The 21,316-nt window shown below is 41.2% G+C and overlaps 1 protein-coding gene across 6 annotated transcripts in view; it reads right to left on the reverse strand.

The window, feature by feature from the left end:
* The window catches only part of LOC140462906 (protein phosphatase EYA1-like), a 251,083-nt gene that overhangs the window by 35,778 nt on the left and 193,989 nt on the right, over positions 1–21,316 (reverse strand). For all 6 annotated transcript variants that reach the window (XM_072556368.1, XM_072556373.1, XM_072556370.1 and 3 more), the window contains one exon: positions 1,939–2,028. In XM_072556368.1, the coding sequence (XP_072412469.1) occupies positions 1,939–2,028 (90 nt within the window). The remainder of the gene's footprint in view (positions 1–1,938; positions 2,029–21,316) is intronic.

Raw genomic sequence — 21,316 nt, forward strand, 5'->3', positions numbered from 1 at the left:
CTTTCAGTGGACAGAGGCAGTGATGATGAGCTTGGCTAGCTCATCACCTTCCGATAACCCCCAAAACTTATCCCCATATCACAGATGATGGGTGGGCATTGAAATTGTTCTGGTAGAAAGTGTTTAAAGCAATGGGAAAGAAAGGAGAACTATCTTTGGGTCACCCCCTCCTCCCCAATTAGTTAGTAAACTTCCTTCCTAATCACATGTACTTTAGAACCTACTCCACCTCCCACCTCTCACAAGTGTCAACAGAACCCTCTGCCCAAAGCTTCCCAAATCACTACCCTCTAGGGTTTTTTGACTCAGTCTCCTAGTCCAGCTTGCAGTACCTGCAGTGGTAACTGAGGAGTTCTGGTGCTGCTAGAGCTGCTGGACAATCAGATGTGTCAGCAGCTCCAGAGGGCGGGACTTCCTCCTGGTGAGGGGCCGAAGTCCCACTCTGCTTCAATTTATCCCATCATGCTCTTTATAGCTGTGGGACAGGCTACTTGTTGGGCTGTCAGTTTGCTGCCAACTTTTCTTCCAGTGGGGTTGGGGTACAGATGGGTGCTGTGGGCTCTCCCATTCCCTGACCCTCATATCCCTCATTTTTTCTTCACTTAGGATGACAAAATGAGCGCCCCAAATCTCTCTTAACCATTTTAACCTTAATGCCCTCTAAGCAATAGACTTTTGCTGCGCTGATCAAAGTAAACACAGTTGTTCCTTAAAATAGCTCAGAATCTCAAAAATATTTCTTCTTTATATCTGGTCTGAAATAGAACTTTATTAAATATGTTGCCTAAAAAATTCAAGAATCTACACTTATCTGATAGGGCAAGAAGCTTGCTAAACAAACATCCATTTATGTGCAAGAATCGGGATGAGGAACATTAAGGACTAGCATTCTTGGGTCATTTTATTGCGGTTGGATACTATCAGATATGCATTGTGCAGTAAAGGTGAGGATTATCATGTTACTTAGTGAGGAAATTCCTCAAAAAATTATGGACAGGAAATGAGTTTGGATTACCTGTGTCTTTTTGTATATACATGTCTGATGTTATTTGAACAGTAAAATATGTCCAAAGGAACATAAACTTCTGATCAAAGTAGACCCATCCAGTCCATTTAATTAAGTCAATGGCATTTAATTCACACAAACACACAGAAGTATAAATAACCAAACCCATCAACACAGCTGCAGAACTAAAGCAGTGATTCATTGCAAGTGAATGCAGGTCAATGGGTAAATGTGCCACCTGGTGCCCCAGATCAGATGAGTCCTTGATGTGACTGTGCCCTGCTCTGACCTGAGCTGATACAATTTTGGAGGTTTCACAACTTGTTGCAGCATTCCAGAGAACAAGAAAGGCAGAGATCAGCCAGCATTACCAAGCCTGACAAGATCCAGTGCGAATATGCAGATATTACTCAAAAACAGCATTAGACACAGAGAGTGTTGGACCTCAGCACATTGAACACCTTCCAAAGATCCTGTCCAATAATCAGACCCATGACACTCAACCGAATTGAAGTCTGGCTGGTGCAGAGAATACAGAACTATCTGCATTACCCTGCTGCTCAGGACTAATTTCTCCTCTACACTTGTTGCCTCACCCACCCACCAACGTAACTTGACTTTCTTTATGTTATTCTTATTCATGTTTACTTGAGAGAGACTGACACTTTAAAAAAGGTATTGGAGCACGGTCACTGTCTATGAGGCTTTATCAAGATGATACTTTTTTCAGGAGAAATTAGAAGAAAATCAGTTTTAAAATGTGCATTTTGGAGAAGCTGAATAGAAATAATCACATTTTGAAAGATCTTGTTGTAATTAACAGGTATTTCTGAAACTACCTTGCTGGGCAATTATGAATAAGCAGGTATTTCGAGATTCTGACTTGACATTCTATGATGGATTTATTTTGTTCATATAAAGCTTCTTCTTACCTCTAAATCATTGAAGAATAGATGCATATCAGCCAAATTAAAAATCATTTCCTCCATTCGCAACCCAAGTGACACTGCAGTGGGTGTATCCTACAAAAAAAAGAGGTAGCCTTAAGTCAAAGCAGAACATTCTATATATCAGGTATCTAAAATAAATATCAGGACCTGAAATGTTTACTTGGCTACTCTTTTCACAGATGTATCCCGTCCTGCTAGGTACTTACAGGTAAATTAAAGGCCTTTAATATTCAATAACATTACCATTACTGAATCCCCACAATCAACATCCTGGGGGTTACCATTGACCAGAAATTCAACTGGACTCACCATATAAATACAGTGGCTATAAGAGCACTTGAAAGGCTAGGAATACTGCAGAGAGTAATTCACCTCCTGACTCCTCAAAGCCTGTTCACCATCTATAAGGCACAAGTCAGGATTGCGATGGAATAATCTCCACTTGCCTGGATGGGTGCACCTTCAACAACACTCAAGAGGCTTGACAGCATCCAGGACACAGCAGCCCGCTTGAAGGGCACTGCATCCACAAGCATCCACTCCTTCCACCATCGATGCTCAGTAGAAACAACATTTACTATCTACAGGATGCACTACAGAAATTTGTCAAAGCTTCTCATACAGCACCTTACAAATCCATGACCACCAAGGGCAACAGGTACATGGAAACACCACAAGCTATTCTCCTCCAAGCCACTCACCATCTAAACATGGAAATATATCATTATTCTTTCTCTGTCACTGAGTCAAAATCCTGGAATTCCCAACTCTCAGGGCATTTTGGGTCAACCTACAGCACATGGACTACAACGGTTCAAGAAGGCAGCTCACCATCATCTTCCCAAGGGCAACTAGAGATGGGAAATAAATGCTGACCAGCCAGCGACGCCCACATCCTGTGAATGAATAATAAATAAAAATAGGGAATCTGTAAATGAAGGAAGACAAAGGAATGTTGGAGGAGGTGGGGTGAGATTGTAGTTACCACCATCGTGGCCTCCACAGGAGGATTGTGTTGCATACCAGTGGACATTACAAAACTACAGTGACAAAGCTCAAGGGGAAAGGAAAGGAGTCACAGTCTGATGTGATGGGTCTCAATGTGTGGGCATTGAGTGGAGATGGGCTGGCCAGGGGCAGCACGTTAGAATGGAATATGGAGGTTCTAGGGGATGGGTACCTGATGACCAGGCTGAGTACGGTATTGATAGTGTCCAATGCGATCTACATTTCTCTTTACAACTTGCCAACTGTTACAAGTGATCTGTAGCTGAAAATGCCTGGGACAACATCCAGGGTGAATAGAGTCAATGTCAGTTTGATGGGCAGAAGCATGGCCTCCACTTCTCAGTGACGAAAGGTTCTTCAAGCGGCAATTGTATCAATTATCCACCCGCAGAATGCAGGTTCACATCATTTGCAATCATATCATTGTACGTTTGAAATACATAGTGTACCACGTATGTGGGGTGCAAGCACTAGTTGGAAGCAATGTTGACCATGTAACTGTTACAAATATTGCAGTATATCAGTATTGCAAAAATAATAACAGCCGACATTAAAAAAAGGCAATTGTTGTCCACATCAAACATAGTTGATGCAAGACTTTCAAGAGAAGTGAATCCCTCTCCACCTGAACTGTGAACAAAACTCAAGACTCTCTTATATGTAATGATGTCTTTTGTGGATATGTGGGGCTGGGAGAGGAGGGTTCCATATACTAACACTCTACTGCTCTATGTTGGAAAAACTCTTCAAAATACTTGCCTCCCCATTGGCATGACAATTTAATGCATGGCAATCCTTGTCAGAATCCACTGTCCATTTACAATACACAGAATGTTCTGTGGCTATTTGTAGGAGATGTGAGCACTGGCTCTTTTTATAGCTAAGAACCTGTTCTGTTCCTTATGTTCCCAATTCAGGTTCACTGCAGCCATCACTGAAGGATCCAGCTGCAGGAGATGTGATCGTCGCAATGGCTGCCTTGCGAAGAAGGTGGCGAGAGAGAGAGGAAATGCAAATCCACAGCAAGCACCAGAGCAGCAGGAGCCTGGCATGGAAGTACAAGAAAAGGTCACAGTTGTAAGGGTTCCTCAGAATGTGGGAGGGCCACAACTGCCAGTAAATCTTTCATTCTTGAGGACAATTCCTTTGGTTGAGCAGGATTCAGTGTTAGCAATGTTCTGTGACACCATGACTGAACTGTTCAAGCTGCTGGATGATACCTGTGACCAGGAGTGGATGACCATCTTCTCCTGGTGACCAGGAAGGTCACAGCTTCATTGAACATCTTTGTGACTGGTTCCTTCCATGGAGCCAAGGGGAACCTCTGTGAGATCTCTCAATCGTTCACCCACAAAGGCATTAAGACAGCTACTGATGGGTCACACAGGTTCATTTTGTTCCCTGTGATGAAGTCAGTGCTACAGCCTGGGCTGTAGGGCTCACCAACATAGCTGGTTTCGCCCAGGTGCAGGGTGCCATCAATTACAATTATGATATGCTGACAGGGCTGTATCACAACCCAGCAGATTTCACTAATGGGAAGGCATTCTACTCCAGCAATGTGCAAGTGATTGTGATCACTGATTCCACTTCTCAGAGATTTGCATCTGATACCCGGGAGGTTACCGTGACTCATGCATCCTGGACAATTCCCATGCTCCTGCTGCATTTGAGGATCCAGATGCCTCATCAGGCTGGTTGCTATGGGACAAGGGCTACCCACTGTGACCATGACTGATGATACTGTTGCACTACACCCTCACTGAGGTGGAGCACAGATTCATTGCAGCCCACCCTATGATCAGGGCTTTGGTGAAGTAGATGATAGGGCTCCTGATGATGAGGTTTCACTGCCTGGACATGTTTGGTGGTGTCTTGCAGTATAAACCCTGACAGGTGCTGTATTATCTTGGCATGCCGTGCTCTGCACAACTATAGCAAGCAACATGCAAATGCAATGGATGCTGAGGAACTGGAAGAGCAGGAGCAGTTTTCTGAGGAGGAGAATGAAAACATTTGCAAGAGGAACACGGCACTGTACGATAGGGTGCCACAAGCCAGCTGGGACTTCATTGATACCCAATTCCAGTAGATGAGAGCTTTGTGCAGTGATCACTCATTGACTGTAAAATCACTGCTGCATGATGCAGGCAATTTGTTTGTATTCTTGGAAAGAAAGGCAGTTTTTTTTCACTTTCTGTTCACTTTGGATGTTTGCAAATAAAAGATAATCTTCTGCACTGTTTGAAGCCTCATCCCTGTGTAATGGTTGCTCCACTGAACGACAAGATACTAACATAGAGAGAGTAGTGGCGATGATGTAGGGAAGGGGGTGAGATGCAAAGCAGCTAAGGACAGGTGTCTGGCCTGACAGTTAGACAGAGTTCTAACTTGAAGTCTCTGGAGTTGCATTTCTCCACTGACATACAGAGGTCATGAATGAAATCATCCAGGGATATTTGTGGATTCTGAACACTTCCATTAAATCTTGATCATTCAATAATTTTATTAGTTCTGAGGTTGAAGTAATTGTCACGTATTTTCAGTCAGTCTTCAAAAGTATCTGTTGCTTTTCTTACTCTTTGATAATTTCTAATGTCATAAAGTATACTTCCAATTTTTATATAAGTGTAATTATATGTTCAGCTCCTGAATTGGTATCTAATTTTGAGGATGTTCTGTATCTCTCAAACTGTTTTGTCCAAATGTTGAATTCTGTATTCTATTTGGCCCTTCTTGAAATCAATTTTCCTACAAGATTATTTGATGACATATCTTCTTAATGTGCTTGTGTATGTTTTGCTTGTGTATTAGACCTCTATTTCATTATACTAACAGTTTTGCAATTCTTCATTGCTACATTGGAGAGTTTCCAATCTTTCTGCAGCTGAAATGGAGGATTCCCACTTTTACTGTAGCTTCGCTGTATGAATCCCACAGTTTGTGGTTTTCACCAATGATTTACACTTTTATCACATTTTTACTGAATCATTCCCACTTATAGTTTAACCATTGGTCTCTGTCTTTATTGAACCTTTTTATATCCTGAATAAAGACTTTCAAACTTACTATCTCTGTTAGACTTGGTCTGCAAACCTTTCAAACAACCCTATGTTATTGTTTTAACTACTGGCTTCTTGATGTCCTTATGATTGCTACCTTGAATTGGCATTGTTGTTTTCTTTCTTTAGTTCAATTTCTGTAGCTACATGTCTTGGTTCCACATACTGAGTGTTAAGTACATTTTTAAGCTCCCTCTTTTCCAGTATGGATTATAAAGTTTCCCCGAGTCCACCAGGGATTTTAAGCTTTCTTTATGGAAATTCTGATGAATGTTTGCTCATTGTTCAACTCGAATTCAAACTGCCCCATAGATTTCCATTGTGTGATGCAGCTTTTATGTGCTTTGGAATTATTATTCACCTTTCTCCTGTAGTTGCAAACTCTCCTGTTGAAAGGCACTTCTTAGCAAATCTAAACCATTTTTGCCATTCACTACAGTATTCTTCTTTGTTAAGGATTACTGCAGGGACTTTTCCTATAGTCGTTGTAGACCTATAGAAACATAGAAACTAGTAGCAGGAATCGACTATTCAGCCCTTCAATCCAGTGTTGCTATTCAATACGATCGTGGTAAATCCTCAATCTTAATGCCCTATTCCCACTTTCTCCCCATAACCATTTAATATGTATAAATGTAAAATTCTTAAATCTTCAGCTCTTCTCTGCAGTTGACTTTGAGCTTGATCTTAAGATATCACTCTGCTGCTCACCATGTAGAATGAGCAGTGAAATCAAATCCCTGCCATGTAGTAAGGATGTGCTGGCTCATTCTGAACTGCTGCTCATTATAAAGGTTGTTGCTACCATCTTACCTTTAAGTGTGGAAAACTGCAGATCTGATCTGTCTACACTGCAGGGAATAGAGCATGAAACATTTCTATACAGTATTGTTTACAAAATGTAATGGTTACACAATATTATATACAGGTCATTCTGCCATAACACACAATTCGTTAACACAAATTCACTATAACACGATTGACGAATTGGCAACATTGTTTCTAAAGTGCAAGCTTTTACAACGTGTTGGCTGTAACTCAATTACTTCACAAACACTTTAAGCGCTCTTTCTAAAGTGCAATTTTTCTATAATGTTCATTTGCACAAGAACGTGACCATCGTGTTAGAGAAGAACTACCTGTATATCAAGAATACTTTTTTGAAATGTATATTTGAAATGTATATTTTGAAATGTATAACTTAGCCTATCCACTGGAATTTAGCATGGTATACTTCTTATTTATGATAGTCTCAATCACAATTCATCATCACAAATGGTCACCAGCAAAGAATTGGTCATGATCGTGAACCAATCATGCATACGTTGTTGCTTCAGACAGCTGAATCAGAAATGTACTGGCAACTATGGACAGATTTTTACTCTTGCTACCAAAGGATATGAAGCCAAGAAGTTTGTAAAATTCTCCAAGTGGTCTTCCTGTAGACCTCCTACTCATTCTAACCTGTTCGCTATTTTACAATGACAGGTGAGGTCTTAGATGGCCAACACACCCTCACCTCAAACGAGGAAGTTGAGTGATCTATCATTGGCCATTTAAGGGATATTTCCTGCCAACTTCAATTTTGAGCCTGGATGGTTCAAGGGTAAAGGGAGACCTGGCAGGACATCGTATACATGTTAAGAGGCCTGCCTACCAAGGGTTCTTCTCCCAGATCATGTTCGCATTCTGATCAAAGTCTGCCCCCTGCATGTGCTCCCTTGGCTGCTCTGGCTTCTTTCTCTCTCATGCGCAAGGACCTCAGACGCTCCATACACCATACTGGACTCTTCTCTTTCCCACTGTGGGCACCTGCTCACTTTCTTAGTCCTGGGCTACAGGAGTTAAAATCTGGGGACTGCTTGTCTTCCCAGTCCTGCTTATTACATAAGGGCATTAGGATCATGGAATAACTTTTTAATGATGTTGTGGAGCTGCTCCTCACTGGGTATAAATAGTACAGTGTGGGCAGAATTAGCTAGTAAGAACTATGCTAGGAAGAAAGAGGTACATGCACAGAAGCATGTGCAGTAGACTTTAGGTAATAGAATCTATGAAATAATTTTTCAATAATATAATAGATTAGAGCATGGTATATCTCCGATTACCACATAATTATGATATTACATATTAATATGTAATAATCAATGTTACAAAGGAGCCTAAGCCTGAAAAGAATTTTTGATCATACCTTCTTCTCAAACAGTCTGTCTTCAACCTAAATTTATTGATGTAAACATGGAATCACAAGACCACTGGAGATACTGGGACTACAATAAGATTGTCTGGCAGTTCTCTGAGATGGAATCCCAGACTGAATGAGGATAAATTCTGATGGGAATATCTTTCTTCCAATAAAGCCCTTTCATCCAAAAATTCCTACCTCAAAAGTTTTAAACCTAGCGTTTTTGTCTTGTACCTTTGTGTTTTTTATGTTTGAAATGTTTTACCATTCATTATTTGCAGCTAGTCCCTTATTAGTTGCAATGTTTTAAAAACACTCGAGTTCTGTAATGTGGCACTTTTATAGGGGGTAGAAGATTCTACTTTTCCAGTGATCTTTATCGCAATCTTTCATATGTGGAATTGAGGGGCTTTACTCTCATTTCAAATTCTGGGAAACTACACACTTGCAGAGCTGGATCTGCTCTGCTCCAGTTTCTACAAGTTGGTGTTGCCAAATGGTTCACTTTCTTAAAACAAATCTTGAACAAGAGTGTTCCCCCAGCTTCACATTATCCTGAGCACCCCATCCCCGTTCACTGCAAGTAGCCCCGAATTCAGCTCTCCAAACTGGGCAAGCTATCTGAGGAGAGATGACCAAAGAACATTTATTTTTCACGTAAAGTGGATTTAAAACTGATATTTTCATTTTTAAGCATTGCTGGAGCAGTGTAGTGCTTGTCATTGGTGTGTCAGTAGGCTGCTATAAGCTTTAGGAAATGAGTTTATTTGTCAAGTTTGTCACTCTCCCTGTTGGGTGAGCATGGCAGCATTTTTCGGAGGGGAAGAGAAAGGAGTTAGAATATTCCCACCTTTCGTGACAATTATCACTCAGAGAACTTCACCGAGAAATTTAGTGTCAGTTTGATCTTAGCTCTCAAAAAAACGTAGCAATGAGTTAAAAAGATGTCATTTTAACATGGTTTATACTGGAGTTTGGATTTTCCTGTGGGCTTCATGCCTCAGAGGTTGGTATCAGATTCTCTAGACACAGTATAGAATTGACCCTTGTGAGACCCTTATTATAACATTACGGAAAACCCTTTTAGTAGATACTAGGTGATAGAAAACATATTTGGGCGGTAAATTAACTTTACAATTCAAAGAGTTCATATAGTATGGAGCTATATTGCTTGGGGACAGGGAAAGCAGATCACGTTTACCCTGACTTAAGGCAGTCGAAGCTTGACTCAGAATTACAAGAATAATAATAAGGTGAAATATGTTCCTGTTTAAAATTTTTAAAACTATGCTTTAACTTAAGCGGTTAAACTAAAACCTTATACTGTGCAGAGTAAAGACCCTGGCCTTGTCACAAAAAAAAATTTAATAGTTGTCAGAATAATCTGGTTATATTTAGTGTTCATGACCTGGATCTCAGTAACATGGTCAACAAGTCTACAAGTGTTTCTTTTCTTCTCGTGACATCTCTCTGACACAGATAAGTCCTAACAAGTTCTCAGCCTGAGTGGGTGACTGAGGTAGCACCATAATAAGTAAAATCATTTTCTATGATTTCTAAGTCTTTCAGACCTAACAATGCCTGAAGGGATCTTACAAATGCAACTTAGTTACTTGATTAAAACAGCCATAATTTCGAAATCTTCTTTTAAATCTCCTTTTAACCTTCTTTGCTTTAACGAGAATAATCAACTTCTCCAGTATCTCCACCTACCTGATTCTTTTAACTCCAATATTTTTCTGATAACTCTACTCTGCACTCTCTCTGCAAAACAATGCCATCCTTTCCTAAAGTGCTTTGCCCATAACTGAATACAAAGCTCCAGCAATATTTAATCAAAGCTCCACATCACTTTGCTGTTTTAGAGAATATTGTGCTTTTTCAAAAATGCCAAGGAACTATGCATTTTTTTAAAAAAAGTGTTTATAATCATATAAAGATTTTTAAATTGTATAATTGAGATTATGTTGCTTTATCTCATTCTTCCTTCTGAAGTGTATTACTTGCTAATTATTACAAATAGTCAACATTTCACAAAAATACTAGTAACCAAGTACGTGTGCGTTAGGAGATGCAAATTGATTTCCTTCATTTCAATGGGGATTGAGAATGAAAATAGAGAGGTTTTGCTAAAACTCAAGAAGTTACAAATCAGACCACAGCTGGAATACCGTGAAGAGAAGATATACTGGCATTGCAAACAGTGCAGTGTAGATTCACTAGGCTGATACTCAGTATGGAATAACTGTCTTGTGAGGAAAGAATGAGTAAGGTTAGGTCTATACTCATTGAAATTTAGAAGAATGAGCGGCAATTTTATTGAAACATACAAGATTCTTGGTGGAATTGCCAGGGTAGAGGCAAAAAGTTGTTTCCCCTTGTGGAAGACTCTAGGAACAGAGGACATAATCTCAGAATATGGGGTCTCACAATTAAGAATGGGGAGGAATTTATTCTCTCAGAGGGTAATGAATCTATGGAATTCTTTACAACTGGTGCCTGTTGAAGTGGGTCCCTAAGTAAATTCAAGGCTGAGAGAGATAGATATTTTTAATGAGTCAAAGAATCAAGGTTTATGGGGGAAAAGCAGTGAAGTGGAAATGAGGAGTATCAGATCAGCCATGATTCTAATTGATGGGCTGAATGGCTTACTTCTGCTCCTAAGTTTTAATGTCACCATGTGATCCTACAAGCAGGAGGCAAAGAAGGTGGACTTTGCTAACCTCTTGTCTATAGAGGCTTAGGATCCTGTTATTATTTAACAATTCTCTGCTGTTTAATCTCTGACCAAAAGCATTTTATTATTCATTCATAAGATGTGGGCATCCCTGACCCAACTGGCATTTATTGCCCATCCCTTATTGCCCAGTGGGCAGTTGAGAGTCAACCACATTGCTTTAGTCTGGAATCAGATGTAGGGCAGACTAGGCAAATACAGTGAATCCTCTTGCAAGGATGCCTACCTTGAAGAAGTTCTCCTCTTCTCTCTACAAGAATCTCGGTGAGTCTCTCTCTCTCTCTCTCACTGCAACCTCCAGGTCATTTCCTCTGCCCTGAAGCTCTTCAACCATGTCCTGACTCTCGGCTACCTTCTCCCCAGCCCCATCCTCCTCCCATTTATCTCTCCACTCCAGAGGCTCCCTGCCTTCATTCCTGATGAAGGGCTTTTGCCCGAAACGTCGATTTTCCTGCTCCTTGGATGCTGCCTGACCTGCTGTGCTTTTCCAGCACCACACTAATCTAGACTCACTTTTGCCAAGTACAGCAGTTTCCTTTCCTACAGTGACATCAATGAGTAGATGGGTTTTTTCCAATAATTGGCAATCTTAACTTCTTATTAGGATTTGGTTATAGAACAAAACCTCTGCCAAACTACTTCAAAATAGATCAGTATTATTCCTTTTTAATAACTGTGCATTATTGACAATAGAGCAATTCAATGATTAAAATGTCCCTAATAACAATAATAAAATTAATGTGATGTCATAGAGTCATAGAGATGGAAACAGACCTTTCGGTCCAACTCATCCATGCCGACCAGATATCCCAACCCAATCGAGTCCATATGAAGAAAACGGGATTTTGTGGCTCAAAAATAAGTAAAATCATTATGTACATTTTCAGGCTTTTAGCAATCCACAACATTGAGTTTAATTTGAGTTCACAGTGTAACAGCAGGTTCAGAGACTGAAATTACAGGCCTTACTCTGTTCCTGCCTTGGGACGTAGCCCGACCACAGCATCAGCTCCCCTACAGCACTGGGACCCAGTCATTAGGCCCTGATGTGCCCACTACTGTAACCTAGGCCCTGGGTAACCTTAAACTTAATGATTGATAAACGAGAATGGAATGACTTATTAAGTCCTAAAACATTGAAAATAATCCTCGTACTTTGTAAACCAGGATGGCTCCTTGTAATGATTAAGCAAAGGCAAAGCCTGCAGCAATTAAAAGCTGAGAATTGTTGGTATTGTTTTCTTCTGAAGAAATTCTTCACAGAATTGAAATATGCAGTTTGTTGTAAAGCCAAGCAACCGTTGAATTCCAGAGATAGATGTGTTTCAGTGATGGTAGAAACCACGAGTGGATTGTTTGGCCCTGAACATACTCCAACAGTTAACTCAGAAAGACAGCTCTTTAGTCTCAAAATGTACAACCTGCATTGCTACAGTATTCAAAAGGGAGCAAGTTAATTCATGACCATCTGTTTTGCATCAAAACATTGGTACTGGTGGTGAATTTTCATCATTCTATTGATAGTCAAGACCTATGTGCTTTGATATTCAGTCAGATTTGTAAATGGGCATCAGCTTGCCCACCTGAAGCCTTGGATGTAGGTTCCCGAGACACAGTTTGAGCATAGCTTAGTGGCAGCAGTTTTGTTTCTTTGGAAGCAGAAAGTGCAGTGCTCCTTCTTATGATGCAGCATATTGAACATCTCACGTTCTCCCAGTGTGTGGTTCTTTCGCGGTTTACGAAGTCCAGTGCATGTGAGGGTAGTCACATTATGGTCTAACAAGGAGAGTCTTGAACAGTAAGCCAGGTATGGTCAATTGTATCTCTACAACTATTTGCACATTCTAAGAACAGGTTCTACATTACTAAATTGTTTGCTGGAAGGACTTTTCTCCCATGAGATCTTGCTTTATGCCCCCATCAAGTCCCTGTGACACCTTCACAGTAAGTGGTGCGTATTGCAAGCAATTATGTATTAACCCTTTCAGAGAACACTGCGGGCCTTATGATGGGCTGGATTTTCCCGTTTGCCTTCTAGACCTATCTGCAAGCTGCGCATTGTCAATTCCTGCCTCAATCTGTTATGGGTCATCCAGAAAACTACATCAGGATGCCTGTATGGCACTTGCAGCTTCTTCAACTATTCGAATGAGATCAAATGCCAAATTTGCCATGGATCTCAGTTAGACTTGGGTCAAAGGCCCCGACTTGCCAGTATTATTTTTGCAACTTGAAGTTCTAACACTGCCCATTCTGCCCTCTCCATCCCACCCCGGGGAAAAGGGTTTGGTGCAGTATGAAGCCAGCTAACCGACATATTAGTGGATGGTGTGATATCATGTGCCTGCCCTCTTCAGACATTAAGAAATTTAATCCCAATTGTCAAAGACTCATAGAGATGTACAGCACAGAAACAGACCCTTCGGTCCAACTCGTCCATGCCGACCAGATAGCTTGTATTAATCTAGTCTCATTTTCCAGCATTTGGCCCATAACCCCCTAAACCCTTCCAATTCATGTACCAATCCAGATGCCTTTTAAATGTTGTAATTGTACCAGCCTCCACCACTTCCTCTGACAGCTCATTCCATACACGCACCACTCTCTGTATGAAAAAGTTGCCCCTTAGGTCCCTTTTAAATCTTTCCCCTCTCACCCTAAACCTAGGTACTCTAGTTCAGGACTCCCGCACCCCAGGAAAAAGACCTTCTCTATTTACCCAATCAATGCCCTTATGATTTTATAAACCTGTAGAAGGTCACCCCAATAGCTAACAAATAAAAACAATTTGTTAGTGGTGAGTTGAAAGCAGGATTGGCAAGATCAAAGCAAATACTGTCTGAGCAATATGCACAATATTCATTTGTATTGCCCTAGCCTCGGAACTATGGGCCAAGAGTGGAAAATGAAATCAGTTTGGTCAGATCTTTGTTAACCGTCATGAACATGATGGGCTGAATGGCCTCCTTCTGTATTGTAAATGTCTATGAAATAAACAGTAGCAAAAAGTAAGACTTGGTTCCTGAAGGGTGAAACCATCAATAATGGGAAACCTGCATGACTATCTGTTTAGGAAGTTAAAATAATCATGGTCACACCAGAAAAGAACACCTGGAAAATTAATAAGAAGAACAACTGGGATAATCCAGGAAATTATAGACTGGTGAGCTTTACATCAGTGGAAGAGAAATTATTGGAGAAGATTCTTAGGGGCAAGATTTACTCACATTTGGAGAATGGGCTTATTAGGGATAGTCTTTATGTAGGAGAGATCTTGTCTCACAGGCTTACATTTGCCCCTGACTAATACACTTCACACTATGAACAATGTAGCATGGCCAATTCACCTAACCTGCATATCTTTGGATTATGGGAGGAAACCAGAGCTCCCCGAGGAAACCCACCCAGACACAGGGAGAATGTGCAAACTCCACACAGTCGCCCGAGGCTGGAATTGAAACTGGGTCCCTGGTGCTGTCAGGCAGCAGTACTAACCACTGAGCCAATGTGCTGCCCTGTTTAAAGGCAGCTCGCCAGGCTGATTCTGAAGATGAAGGGCTATCTTATGAGGAATGTTTCAGCAGGCTACACTTGGATTCAGTGGAGTTTACAGAATGAGAGATGACATTATTGAAATATATATAATTTTGATGGGGTTTTACCAGATTGATGCTGAGAGCATGTTTCACTTCTTGGGGGTGCATCGAAGTATGGGCCATAGTTGGAAATAAGGACTCACCCATTCAGAGATTGGAGGTGCGTGGAATTTTTTTTCTCTCAGAGTTGTCAATCTTTGGAATTCTCTTCCAAAGAGAACAACGGAGGCTGTGTCATTGAATATATTCAAAGCTGAGCTCGAAGATATTTGCCTTTCAAGTCAATGGAGGGTTGTGGAAGGGAAGTGGAATTATGGCCACAATTAGATTAATCATAGTCTTAATGAATGGTGGAGCAGGCACAAAATGCCATGTGACTTTTTCCTGCTCCTATTCTCAAAGAAAGCTCAATTTATTGGCACCGCTTTACCATGTCAAGAATAGTTTTGGAAAATGCATAGTTATAACTCACTTAAATTGACTTTATGTGCATGCATTTGTCCTCCACTGTGCTTCTCTTGATAAACAATTGCTAAATCACACACAGAGTTATTAAGCCAGATGACTGGTCAAATATATCAATCTTAAGAGGTTTCATAAAGGTGACAGAAGAGAGAACAAAGAACAGTATAGTACAAGAACAGGCCCTTCGGCCCATCAAGCCTGTGCCGACACATAATGACTTTCTAAACTTAAACCCTTTTGCCTCTACGCAGTCCATATCCCTATATTATTGCTTATTCATGAATCTGTTAAGATGCCTCTTAAACGTTGCTCTCATGTCTGCTTCTAGCACCTCCTCTAGCAGTGCACCTCTATCAGGCAAATACAACCCTCTGTGTGAAAAAATTACCTCTCACATCTCCTTTAAAGTGTTCCCCCTTTGCCTTAAACCTACGTCCCCTGGTAATTGATATTTCTACACTGAGAAAAATAATCCCACTATCCATTTTTATCCATGCTCTCATAATTTTGTAAACTTCTATCAGGTTATTCCTTAGCCTCCAATGCTCCACTGAAAACAAACCAAGTTTGTCAAATCTCTCCTCATAGCTAACACCCTCCGAACCAGGCAACATCCTGGTAAATGTTTTCTATGCTATGTCTAAAAGCTTCCACATCTTTCTGAAAGTGTGGTGACCAGAACTCTATACAATATTTCAAATGTGGCATAACTACAGTTCTATACAGCTGCAACATTACTTGCCAATTTTTATACACTGCACCCCAATCAATGAAGGCAAGCATGCCATATGCCTTCTTGATCATCTTATTCACTTGTGTTGCCACTTTCAGGGAACTGTGGGCCTATACATCCAGATCCCTTTGTATGCTTTTGCTTCTATGGGTTCAGCCAATTGCTATATACTTCCCTCCTGCATGGAGGTTCCAAAACGCATTACCTTGCATCTTTCCAATCAAAATTCATCTGCCACTTCTCTGCCCAAATCTCCAGCCTTTCTATAACCTGTTGTATCATCTGGCAATTCTCCTCCTATCTGCAGCTCCCCCAATCTTTGTGTCATTAACAAACTTACTAATCAGACCACCATATTCTCCTCCAAACCAATTATACACACAGCAAACTTTTAATTAACCAACACCTATGAGACCAGGAATGTACCAATTGATCAAATTTTCCAGTTGATCAAGAGGTTCACATAATCAAAGTAAAACCACAGGCTAAGTAATAGAAACGTAATGCAAGGGGTATAGACATCACTGTTTTATTTCATTTATGGAATAAATCACATAAATAATGATGCAATTTTGCCTTATATAAAACTTACCAACAGACAGCCTTCTCACTTGCACTCTCAACTGACTGCTTAGACATCAAGGAGTTTGCAATAATACAGTAATCCTTTGGTATTTTGCCGACTTATTAAGAGTGCCAGTTCATAAGGAGCCAATTAAAACAAAGTTTGCTGTGTTACAAACAACAGGGTTCCCAGCACTGGTCCACGTGGAAAACCACTGGTTACAGAACTCCAGTCAGAAAAATGTCCTTCCACCGCTATTCTCCATTTTCTATGACCGAGCCAGTTCTGTATCCATCTTACCAGCTCACTGCCAATCCCATGTGACTTCACCATCTGTACCATGCCATGCGGAACCTTGTCAAAGGCCTTGTTAAAGTCCTTGTAGACAACACTAATTGCCCTGCCCTCACCAAACATCTTTGTCACTTCCTCAAAAAACTCAATGATATTTGCAAGACATGAACTCCTCCACTCAAAGCCGTGCTGTCTATTGCTAATAAGTCCATGTTTTTCCAAGTGCAAGTAAATCCCCTCCTTGAGAATCTTTTCCAATAATTTCCCTACTACTGATGTAAGGCTTACTGGCCTGTAATTTCCCTCTTATCCTTCTTAAACAAAGGAAAAACGTTGGATATTCTGCAGTCCTCCTGGACCTCTCATGTGACAAAAGAGGATGTAAAAATTTTGCTTGAGTCCCTCGCAATTTCCTCCCTTGCCCCCTCAGCATTCTGGGATAGATCCCATCAGGTCCTGGGGACTTGTCTACCTTAGTGCTTTTCAAAATACCTGTTCATCTTTTTCATATTAACATGCCTTCTAATATCAACAAAGCCCTCTCTAGACCCACCTTCCACCATGTTCATCTCCTTTGTGAATACTGATGGAAAGTATTTTTTATGAAGAGGTTTATGTAAAATATCCAAATTGAAGAACTTTGGCAGCAAAAGGTACTGACATACATAATGGAATTATTAAAATTGGGGTTGTCCAAGAAAAGGGAGAAATAAAAGCAAGAAACTAGAGACTAGTTAGTGTAACAATTGTCTAACAGTGGGAATTAAAAGATCAAGGAGATTTCAGAGTTGTGGGGCTAGAGGACGTAGCAGAGGAGGTGATGGCATTGTGGTTAAATCACTGGATTAGGAATCCAGGCTAATACTTGGGACATCTGCCTGAATACCACCACAGCAAATGGTGCACTTGGAATTGTGGAATTAACAGCCAGTCTAATGATGATCATGATTGAAATCTTATAAGGGCCAGACTGACATTACCACTTCCTGCAGGTGCGTACCCACTCCCCTGCCATGACCCCTATATCCTGCAGCATTCTGCTGCATTGTGGGTCCAGAAACCTTACATGTCTGGTTACTGGGGAATAAGGAGTACCCACTGTGGCCGTGGCTAATGGCACCATTGTGCAATCCCTTGAGTGATGTGGAGTGCCATGACTTGAACAGGGCTGAGATGAAGAAGACAATATAGCATCTGAAGATGTGGTACTGCTGTTTGGACAGGTCGGGGGTGGGGGGGGGGCTCTGCAGTATAGTTCAGATAGAGAGCGCTGCATCATCCTGGTGTGCTGTGCTTTGTACAACTGGAGCGGACAGCAAAGTGAAGTGCAGGATGCAGAAGAACTAGGGGTGAAGGAAGTTGATATTGTTCATGACAAAGCTGAATTATGGTGTGAGTTACAGATCTAGTAGGGATAGTAGATTGCCTTCACTGACAGACATGAGTGAACCAGATGTTTTTGCCACCAATGATCACATAGGGCTGAATCTTACTTTGCTTAGCTAAGTCTGAATTGTGTTGGGCTTTTTGGAGGGATTTCCATTTTGAGACTTGGCAAATTTTGTCTCTGAATCTTGTCAAATTTGTCATGTTAACTAACTGAACACCAACATGTGGCCTACATGTGACTCCAGACTCAGGGCAATATGGTTGACTCTTAATTGCCCTCTGAAATGGCCTAGACAGCCAATCAGTTCAAAGATACAGGCAGACGTTTCTGTGGCCAGCAGCAAAAAATCAGAATGGTGTGTTGCTTCCCTAGTGCCAGGATCAAGGATATCTCAGAGAGGGTGCAGAATGTTCTCAAGGGGGACAGGGGCCAGCAAGAGGTCATTGTACACATTGGAACCAACGACATAGGAAAGGCAAAGGTTGAAATTCTGAAGTGAGATTACAGAGAGTTAGGCAGGAATTTAAAAAGGAGGTCCTCGAGAGTAGTAATATCTGGATTACTCCCGGTGCTACGAGCTAGTGAGGGCAGGAATAGAAGGATAGAGCAGATGAATGCATGGTTGAGGAACTGGTTTATGGGAGAATGATTCACATTTTTGGATCATTGGAAGTTCTTTTGGGGTAGAAGTGTCCTGTACAAGAAAGACAGATTGCACCTAAATTGGAAGGGGACTAATCTACTGGCATGGAGATTTGCGAGAGCTGCTCGGGAGGATTTAAACTAGTAAGGTGGGGGTGGGACCCAGGGAGATAGTGAGGAACAATTTCAATCTGAGACTGGTACAGTTGAGAACAAAGGCGAGTCAAACAGTCAGGGCAAGCAGGGACAAAGCAGAGAACAAGGCAGGACTGATAAATTAAACTGCATTTATTTCAATGCAAGAGGCCTAACAGGGAAGGCAGATGAACTCAGGGTATGGTTAGAAACCTGGGACTGGGATATCATAGCAGTTACAGAAATGAGGCTCTGGGATGGACTGACAGCTTAATGTTCCAGGATACAAATGCTACAGCAAGGACAGAAAGGGAGGCAAGAGAGGAGGTTGGGGGTGAGTGGCGTTTTTGATAAGGGATAGCATTACAGCTGTACTGAGGGAGGATTTCCCGGGAATACATCCAGGCAAGTTATTTGTGTGGAACTGAGAAATAAGAAAGGGATGATCACCTTATTGGGATTATATTATAGATCCCTGAATAGTCAGAGGGAAATTGAGAAACAAATTTGTAAGAAGATTTCAGTTATCTAGATGGTTATGGTAGGGGATTTTAACTATCCAAACTTAGACCGAGACTGTGATAGTGTTAAGGGTTTAGGTGGAGAGGAATTTGTTAAGTGTGTACAAGAAAATTTTCTGATTTAGTATGTGGATGTACCTACTGGAGAAGGTGCAAAACTTGACCTACTCTTGGGAAATAAGGCAGGGCAGGTGATTGGGGTGTCAGTGGGGGAGTACTTTGGGGCCAGTGACCATAATTCTATTCGTTTTAAAATAGTGGTGGAAAAGGATCCAGATCCAAAGGTTTACGTTCTAAATTGGAGAAAGGCCAATTTTGACGGTATTAGGCAAGAACTTTCAAAAGTTGATTGGGGGCAGATGTTCGCAGGTAAGGGATGGCTGGAAAATGGGAAGCCTTCAGAAATGAGATAACGAGGGTCCACAGAAAGTATATTCCTGTCAGGGTGAAAGGAAAGACAGGTAGGTATAGGGAATGCTGGATGACTAAAGAAATTGAGGGTTTGGTTAAGAAAAAGAAGGAAGCATATGTCAGGTATAGACAGGATAGATCGAGTGAATCCTTAGAAGAGTATAAAGGCAGAAGCAGTATACTTAAGAGGGAACTCAGGAGGGCAAAAAGGGGACATGAGATAGCTTTGACAAATAGAATTAAGGAGAATCCAAAGGGATTTTGCAAATACATTAAGGACGAAAGGGTAATTAGGGAGAGATTAGGGCACCTCAAAGATCAGCAAGACGGCCTTTGTGTGGAGCCACAGGAGATGAGGGAGATACTAAATGAATATTTTGCATCAGTATTTACTGTAGAAAAGGACATGGAAGATACAGAATGCAGGTAAATAGATGATGACATCTTGAAAAATGTCCAGATTACAGAGGAGGTGGTGCTGGATGTCTTGAAATGCATAAAAGTGGATAAATCCCCAAGACCTGATCAAGTGTAACCTAGAACTCTGTGTGGGAAGCTAGAGAAATGATCGCTGGGTCTCTTACTGAGATATTTGTATCATCAATAATCACAAGTGAGGTGCTGGAAGACTGGAGGTTGGCTAACGTGGTGCGACTGTTTAAGAAATGTGGCAAGGATAAGTCAGGGAACTATAGACCAGTGAGCCTGATGTCAGTGGTGGGCAAGTTGTTGGAGGGAATCCTGAGGGACAGGATGTGCATGTATTTGGAAAGGCAAGGGCTGATTAGGGATACTCTACATGGTTTTGTGCATGGGAAACCATGTCTCATAAACTTGATTGAGTTTTTTAAAGATGTAACAAAGAGGATTGATGAGGGCAGAGCAGTAGATGTGATCTATATGGACTTCAGTGAGGTGTTTGACAAGGTTCCCCATGGGAGACTGGTTAGCAAGGTTAGATCTCATGGAATACAGGGAGAACTAGCCATTTGGATACAGAATTGGCTCAAAGGTAGAAGGCAGAGGCTGGTGGTGGTGGAGGGTTGTTTTTCAGACTGGAGGCTTGTGACCAGTGGAGTGCCATAAGGATTGGTGCTGGGTCCTCTCCTTTTCGTCATTTATATAAATGATTTGGATGTGAACATAAGAGGTACAGTTAGTAAGTTTGCAGATGACTCCAAAATTGGAAGTGCAGTGGACAACGAAGAAGGTTACCTTGGACTTAAACAAGATCTTGATCAGATGGGCCAAAGGGGTGAGAAGTGGCAGATGAAGTTTAATTTAGATAAATGTGAGGTTCTGCATTTTGGGAAAGCAAATCTTAGCAGGATTTATATACTTAATAGTTAGGTCCTAGGGAGTGTTGCCGAACAAAGAGACCTTGGAGTGCAGGTTCACAGCTTCTTGAAAGTGGAGATGCAGGTAGATAGGGTAGTGAAGAAGGCGTTTGGTATGCTTTCCTTTACTGGCCAAAGTATTGAGTACAGGAGTTGGGAGATCATGTTGTGGCTCTACAGGACATTGGTTAGGCCACTGTTGGAATACTGTGTGCAATTCTGGACTCGTTCCTCTCGGAAAGATGTTGTGAAACTAGAAAGGGTTCAGAAAAGATATAC

Source organism: Chiloscyllium punctatum, chromosome 37 (genome assembly GCF_047496795.1).
Source record: "Chiloscyllium punctatum isolate Juve2018m chromosome 37, sChiPun1.3, whole genome shotgun sequence".
NCBI classification, from domain to species: Eukaryota; Metazoa; Chordata; class Chondrichthyes; order Orectolobiformes; family Hemiscylliidae; genus Chiloscyllium; species Chiloscyllium punctatum.